The sequence below is a fragment of the Pundamilia nyererei genome, unplaced genomic scaffold (genome assembly GCF_000239375.1).
Source record: "Pundamilia nyererei isolate P.nyererei 1_Seehausen unplaced genomic scaffold, PunNye1.0 scaffold00011, whole genome shotgun sequence".
Taxonomy (NCBI): Eukaryota; Metazoa; Chordata; class Actinopteri; order Cichliformes; family Cichlidae; genus Pundamilia; species Pundamilia nyererei.
In genome coordinates, this window is record NW_005187412.1 from 3,436,726 (window position 1) to 3,444,992 (window position 8,267).

General features: G+C 39.5%; 1 protein-coding gene across 3 annotated transcripts in view; it reads right to left on the reverse strand.

The window, feature by feature from the left end:
• Nucleotides 1-4,460: 4,460 nt before the first annotated feature.
• The window catches only part of arl6 (ARF like GTPase 6), a 9,152-nt gene continuing 5,345 nt past the window's right edge, over nt 4,461-8,267 (reverse strand). For all 3 annotated transcript variants that reach the window (XM_005724218.1, XM_005724219.1, XM_005724220.1), the window contains exon 8: nt 4,461-5,614. In XM_005724218.1, the coding sequence (XP_005724275.1) occupies nt 5,589-5,614 (26 nt within the window). In that variant the 3' untranslated portion in view covers nt 4,461-5,588. The remainder of the gene's footprint in view (nt 5,615-8,267) is intronic.

Sequence of the window (8,267 nt, forward strand, 5' to 3'; positions counted from 1 at the left end):
AGCGGTCTTCCGCTAGGAACGGGAAGGCATCAAGACCTGTGTGGAGTCAAAGTAAAAAAAAAGGGAAAAAAAGTAATTATTTGGCTTTTATTTCCGACTTTTGGACAAGAAAGTGACAGAAGCAACATGTTGAATTGTTAGGTTGGTTTGAAATAAATGTATAAAAAATAAACATCTTTCTTGCTCGATTTGATGTAATGACTACTTTAACTTTTAAAATGGTAAATTACTTTTTATTCCCTGTTGCCGATACAGAAGCAAATTTCATGTGCTTTTCTACCTTTACAAACAAAAGAAAAAAATCGAGGTAAAGATTAACCACAAAAAGCTCTTTATAAAAATATGTTTTTTTTTGGCTATTTTGGGGTAAAATCATCTCCACGTTATCGCGTAAGATGAAAATGTATTGAAAATAAATACCATGTTTTCTTGGTACGGTTTATCAAAATAACATGATACAGCCCAAGGTGCATGTTGCCTTGTTGGGGAAAAAACATAGAAACGATTCTTTAAATAAAAAATAAACCAAACAAATTGTTCAGAATTCATTTTAAAAATTGTCAGCGGTCCTATGGTAATAAACTTTGGTCTGTCCTTTTCTTTGTCTGTCTCCTGTAATGAATCATGTAAGTAAAATTCAATTTACGCACAGAGCGCATGAAAAAAAAAATCATTACCCATTTTTGACACGTTAAAAAAACAAGAAAGCGTCCTGTGCAAAAAGCTATTTGCTAAATGCTTCTAAAAATGTAGGAAAACTTGAAAAACATGCAGAACTTACCTGAAGTATTTTTAGAGTCATGTGCTGGGGCACTTAAGGGTAACGGAGCGCGTAACAGACTTTTTCTGAAGACCCTCGACCTTCCGCCGCACAGTGAGAAACAGTCAAATTGAACTGTTGGTGGAGGTCTCCCGGGTGACTTACTGAGGCTTATAAAAGGGGGCAGGTGCCGTTAGAGAACTGAAACCTACGTCAGAGAAACCAAACGTCCCTCTTAATGAGCACCTTGTATTGAAACGCGTCACAGTGTAATGGCTGATGTGAGTGGTGGGAGGGCGGAAGAGATTCCTTTACGCCAAAAGGAGGATGGACGGACATCGTTCACTTTTTAAAGAAGCTCAATAGCCTGACATGAATTTGAATGCGGCGTTTTTACGCACCAAATAATCAATATGTTATGGGGGAGTTTCAAGCTTCCAGTGGCTCCTGCTCTTCCGAACTCAAGTGATTGATAGTCACTTGACTGCGCAGCCACACTTCACGGCCTTTTGTCCGACGTCCTCTCCTCGTCTCACAATCGCAAACAGCTTTGCTCCGCGCAAGTTTTGAGCGTCGAGGACGTAGAAAGCTTGTCCGAATGTCCTTGCAGGCGAAAAAATATAAAGAGACAAATATCTGTAAATAAAAAATTACTATATATATATATATCACTCAAATTTTTAATTCCTAAAACCTTCTTGAAGACACTCTCATCTTGGACCTATTAGAACTCGTTTAAGTGTGTCTGCCACTTCCCCTTCAGGATATACTTGAGCTGTGACCACTTAATGGCTTCCTCTGCACGAGCTCGTTTAATCTGGACCTCTTGCCAAAACGGAGGCATCCAATTAGGATGGATCCTGGAGAGCAGCGGAGAGATTTAACGATACGCTCTGACTGGCGAGCACACACATACACACGCGCGCGTATAAGTACAACTGATATCTGATCGAGGGTTGTGGTTTTTACCAAGACAAAAGCTTGTTTTAACTGCTACCCATGTACAGCGCCCTCTTTGGGAAAGACAACATTCTCGTTTCAGCACCAAGGACAGTGGACAATATTCTAACCGCTCAGACTGCGTGAGAATCTGATATGTATGATTGCTACTTCCTTTTAATTATCATAAAGTTAATATTTATATCAGCTGTTATTCCATGATTTCTCTTTGAGCTCTTTTATTTCATTTGATTAAATCATACGGTCAACAAAACAGAGTTAGACATTAGTAATATGACTTTGGAACTTACCCAGTCTAAGAATAACAAGGGAGTCTAACGTGTCTTTTCAATATACGGTTAATTCTGCAAAACACAGTCAAATACTGTTTGTTTAAAGGCCAAATTACGGCGACAATATATCACAGGAGCATGTGAAAAGCTGAGTACTTGTATGATGGCTGAATTAAAAGTATGTTTTTTTTGTTGACATCTAACTTGATTTTAATCAATATTGATGCCAAAAGCTAAAACATCCGGCAGCTGGAAAGCTTTCTAACGACATGTTTCACAGATGGCTGGGACACAACCCCGATACATTTTCAAGCTAAACACTGAAGCTAAGCCTCTACATTTTGTTTAATGGTTGAAGTCTCATTACATACACATTCCTAATAATATTGTTACCTAAAACAGATCAGGTGTGATATATAGCATAATAAGAGCAAGCCTAATAATTGTCATGAATGAATGTTTATGTTTAAAGAAAGTAAATTGGTCAGGGCCCAAGGAGTGGAGGTTTAATGAGCAGCTGTTGCTGGCAGAGCTCAAGATGTCTGAGAGGAAAATCAAGCGCTAAGGAAGTCAAAGATTCACAGAGACGTGTAGAGAGGATTTTCCATATGAAACATCCATCAATTTTCAAAACCTGAAACAATTTTTTTCTCCACAAAATGCATTCTTTGAAAGTTAGCACATAGATACAAAAGATAATAAAAAATAAATAAACAGAGCTTCTGTGAGACACACAGCTTGTTGGGAGGATCTAAGAAGTCTGAGTTTGAATCACAGTCTGGTGAATAAGAAACTTGATCTCTCAGGGAACATCTGCTTGTTTAGAAAATATGCAGGCCTTTGGAGAATTTGAAGAGTTGACCAAACTTATAAAAATAAACAGTCAAGGTTAAAAATAAGTATTCTATCTTCCATTTCTAAGGTTTATCAGAACTTGACAACATCCTGTCCTTAACCAGGTCTTGAAACAAGATTAATACAACCTGAGATGAACATGACATATTACATATTATTATTTATTAAGTGTGCGCGCCTCTATGCAAGCAGAGGTTTGACAGTCTGTAAAGTCGCAATAAAGTTGCACAGAAAACGATAACATCAAGTTATTCTGCTACACATGGTTCTACAAGCTGAGTCAGTGTGTATTTAGTTGTTGACACGCTGCTTTTGCTTCATTTTTGCCAAATTAAAAAATTAGATGGTGTAAAAAGTCATGTTTTATAAGTCATCTGCAGTTGTATTTAAATAATTATATTGTGATTATTTTTAATTTGATGTGCCAATACATGAAACCTTAAAATTGAAGGTAGTGCGCTTTTTTTAACCATGAATGAATGAATGAATGTCTTTTATTCGAGCAACCAAATAATAAAGTTATTGTAATGTACAATTACACAAAAAAAGATAAAACAAGTTTAGCTCGAAAAGGAGTGGGATGAAGACAAGCTTTTTAACTCCCACCCCTACAATCTTATCTGAGTTTTAAATTTTGTAGTTGCACAGTACATTTAAATATTTGTGACATACAATTACGGTTATAAAATTATCGCATTGTCATAATTACAACATATAGTAGTGTAAATATTTAGCATCAATAATACAGTCTTTGTTACCACCGTTGAATATCACAGTCATCACCATCATGGTCATTACATCCTCTCCGTATAATATTTATATTTTAGCTATGAAAATATCAATGAAGTATGCTTCCATTGTATAGTTGAAACTTCATCAATTTTACTTTTAAGAATTAATTCTGGTCTACTGTTTCCTAATAATGGAGATAACAGTAATAACAACAGCGTAAGACAATATCAACAGTGTCCATTTCAACTCTACAAAATAATTGATTATATAAGAATTTGTTGTTAACATTCTATATATAACCATCACTATAAAGTAGCAATTCAATGTAATGTCCTTACAGCTAACATGAACCAGTACTCAGTGTCTGTGGAGAGTAAGTGGGCTGAAAGTTACACATACACCAACTCTGTGCAGTGAAAAACATCACTGGTCATAGATTATTAAGCTCCTGATGTCAACAAGCTTGTTTCAGCTTGCTGTCCTTTTCTGTAAGCTAAAGTGATCAAATGAGGTCTGTTCTGCTTGCTTCATATCAAATCTGTCTGTGATGTTTTCTGTTATTTATTTACAACTCACAGGATTAAATTTGCATTCACATTCACAGCTGTTTGATATTGTCAACCACAGAAAGCTTACAATTCCTTTCATTTCTTTCATTGGATAATGCAAAGAATATTTTCTGCAGTACGTAACACCTGTAAAATTACAATTTATAGAGGAAAAGCAGAACTCCAGACTGCGCAGTGAACAAAACAATATTTGGGATTTGTACCCTGAAAGCACCCAAAACACTGAAAATGATTCATTTTTAATTTGAAGCTCAATTAGGGGATGGATCCTGACAAACACACCCACACACCCCCAAAAATGCAACCACACAGTCAGATCTGTACTTGTTTTTAATGCAAGCTTTCAGCCAGCTAAAGCACAGGACAAAAAGCTTGGGTTCTTGACTTGGTGCAGACTGAGCAGATGTTTTGTTTAGCTGGTCTGCCTTCTGATCACAAGTACCATCAGTCAATTCTAAGAAGCACAATGTTTGATACATTTTCCTTTCAGCAATGAAATAAGGCAAAAAAAGGAAAACGTTAAAATACTTTCAAACAAACATTACAGGCTAGCATTACAATCGTGTATGAAAATCATTTTACAGCTCAGTAACTGATCTCTAGACCCTACAGTTACTGTTACCCATGAACAAAAATACACACGACTCATTTTACAATTTTGTCACTTCGACTACAACTGGAACAATGGTTATCAAACACAAAGCAGAGCTGCATGTGATGTTAGCTGCAATAAGGTAACAGCTGTTGCTGTTTTCTTTTAATGCGGCAGTGAAATGGCCCTCTATGCAAACTTGAAAAAAGGCGACGCACTGGAATACGTGAAAATATTTGGTATTAACGACACAAACAGCAGAAGATTTGCCTATGCTGAAGATATATATGAGAGCAATAGATTGAAATGTATCCTCAGTGGCCCTGAGAAACACAAAAAGTTGAAAATAAGAGAACATTTGGCATATGTCAGAGGTGGGGAAAAAAATCTTTCACTTATTTCCCAAAATTGTTTCACTTTTAGAAATTTGTGTGATATATGGAGGCTCTCAAAAAGCGTCCATAAAATTTCAGAGCACAGCATTTATCTCCTGCTGTAATGGCGCAGTGGAAATGAATCGTGAGTCAGTGGGGAAAAGGACACAATAAGGGATGAGATAAATGGAAACAGACTTCTTCAGTGAGAGAATGTTTTAAATATTATTTTTCCTTTCAAAACGTCCATTAGGAATTTTAAACATGAGCACTTTGCCATGTCTTCAGTCACAGATTTCTCACTGACCTTTTCCTCACAGTCAATTCATTCTTTACATTTTTTTTACTGATACCAAGTTTTTTCGACTGACAAAAATACATTAATGAAAAAAAACAAAAACCCATTCTGAACATTGAATTTTGGTACAAATAAAAGACTAGACTGCGACTTCTGGCCGATGCCCCTTCACGCCCTCATGTTCGCATTGTTTTGATTTGATCTGGAAAAAAGTGAGAAGTATGGTTAAGAAGGAATATACAGCACAGGTTTCATTTATGCACTGCTATCACTTATGATGCAGGAAACCAGAATACTGACCAAATCGTCTGTGGAGAAAATGGCATATGCTGCAGTAACATTGATTCTATGAACGTTCTGACTCCACGTTAAACTGACGACTCGATAATTAAGCGATAACGGTCAGAGCAGAGCATTCCTTTATGAATCTGACATCATTATTAAGGATATTGGAAAGGGTACACATCTAGGCATGGTTCACTGTTACACCCAAATAATCCTATTCTCCACTAACCAAGGCACACTGACAGTAAATCAGTAAGGTAGAACTAATTTTGAATAAAATCTACTAGACAGCAAAACAATAAGACAACACAGCATTTAGTACTCACTGCATAATTTGATCTATGGCAGGATTTTAGCGAGAGCATTAAATTAAAAAAAAGAAAAGAAAATAATATGATGATGCAGAACACACTGTGCTTTGCTCAATGACATAAAACACATGACCATTCTGAACAAAAAGATATTTGAAAATTTTCCAAAAAAGGCATGAAAAAAATAAGATTATCAACTAGTCGTGTGAACAAGACAGTTTTCGTAGGACTGTATGCAGTCATGTAAAGAACTAAGGCTACGTTCACACTGCAGGTCTTAATGCTCAATTCCAATTTTTTGATCAAATCCGATTTTTTTGTCTGCTTCTTCACACTACAAATAAAATGTGACAGTAAACGCGCTCTAGTATGAACCCTCAAAGCGGCCCGCATGCGCTAAAGAAGACGTCACACAAAATGCGCTCTGTTTAGACCCAGACCAAACAGTATTGTTTGACTGTTTTGGACTTTATGTTTCCCAATTTTGCTTTAAATTATAAGGTTATTTTGTTATTTAGATATGGCCTAATAATTATCCTTATTGCTGTTTTAGAGGAGCGGTGCTTCAAAGGATAGTTGCAGATTTCTGTAAGAATCTGCAGATTATACAGTACAAATAAAATGTTCACGTTTCTCCAACGTTGTCTTCCCAACAGTTTCACTGACATCTACACTGGATGGCCAGGAAGCGTTCGCGATGTCTTCTCTGGGGCTGATAATTGGCGTCTGTCTTGTGTCAGTGATGTAAAAGACGAATTTAATGCGACATGACCGTTCAAACAGCAGTCGCTTTCTGAAACATCAGACATGTATCGGATTCAGTACCACATACAAAAGTGACCCAGATCGGATTTGAAAATATCGGATTTGTGCCGTTCACACTGTCATACTGTCATGGTCCCTGTGCCTCCCCGGCCAGCCCAGTGTGGCCACAAGTGTTTGTTGTTTTTCTCTCGCTCTCTCTCTCTCCTACCTGTCTGCCTGGGCGGAGCTCTGATTGGGCTCCTGCCCTTGGCCCACGCACCTGCAGCTGATCTCAAGCGAATTGCAGTTCTCTGGCTCTTAAGGCTGGGGCTCTGAGCTATTCGTCGCTGGAATATTGAGTAACTCTCGTTAGTATTGCCTGGCTTCCTTGCGATTCTACTGTTACCGTGTTTGCCTTCGACTTACCCTTGTCTGTGTAAACAGGTTTACCTGGATCAGCCCTTTTGTGACCCCTGGACCCCGTGAGTAGGAAAGTGAGCTGAGCTGCTTGTGTGGAGACTGTTTGGACGAGGAGCAGAGCGAGTGCGAAGAAGTGTGTCTCCCCAGCCTATTGATCCCCGGGACCCTGGTGTTTCCCCCCTCCCTTCACGTGTATATAGCGCACCAGTGTGATTAATAAAGTGTCGTTGAACTGTGCTACCTCAGTCTGCACCTGAGTCCGTTCCACCCCCGTGACAGAATATTCCAGCCACCATGGACTCAGCAGATTCAGCTTCCTCCCCGTCTCCCTCCGCCCCGGTCACACTGGAAGCGATCTTACAATGCCACGAGCGAATGCTTGTTCACCTCAGCGAGAATGTCGCTGCCTTAATGCTAGCAGCTGCTCAGCGCACTCCATTGCCGGAACCCTCGCCTACCAGCGAACCCGCACAGGCGTCATCAAGCTCCGCAGTACGTGCTGCCTCACCGGTTCCGGTCCCGGCTGTGTGTGAGTTTTATCTCCCCACACCTGAGCTGTTTTCAGGGGATGTAGGGAAGTGTGCGGGTTTTCTTATGCAGTGCCCTCTCCAGTTTCGCCAGCGGCCTCATGCCTTCTCTGATGACGGGAGTAAGATCTCATATTTTGTTCAGTTGCTACGAGATCGTGTGCTGACCTGAGCACAAGCCGTGCTGAGCGCTAGTCCCGAAATCACTTATGATGATTTTTTGTCTCTGTTTCGGAGTGTTTTTGATAAAGGCTCCACTGCTGCGGCGGCTGGGCTCCGCCTCATGAATCTGAAGCAAGGTAAGCGGAGCATGGCAGATTTTTCAGTTGACTTTGGGACACTAGCGACGCAAGCGGGGTGGGGGCAGGAAGCATTAAAGACGGCACTGCTAAATAATGTGAGCAAGGAGATTAAAGATGAACTGATGGTGCGTGAGTTACCCTCCTCTTTAGGTGCGATCATGTCCCTATGCATCCGAATAGACGATCGCCTGCGTGCACGGCGAAGCACGCGAGCACGGCGAGGTTGAGGAGGAGGAGCAGCCCATGCAACTTGGACGTTCGCAGCT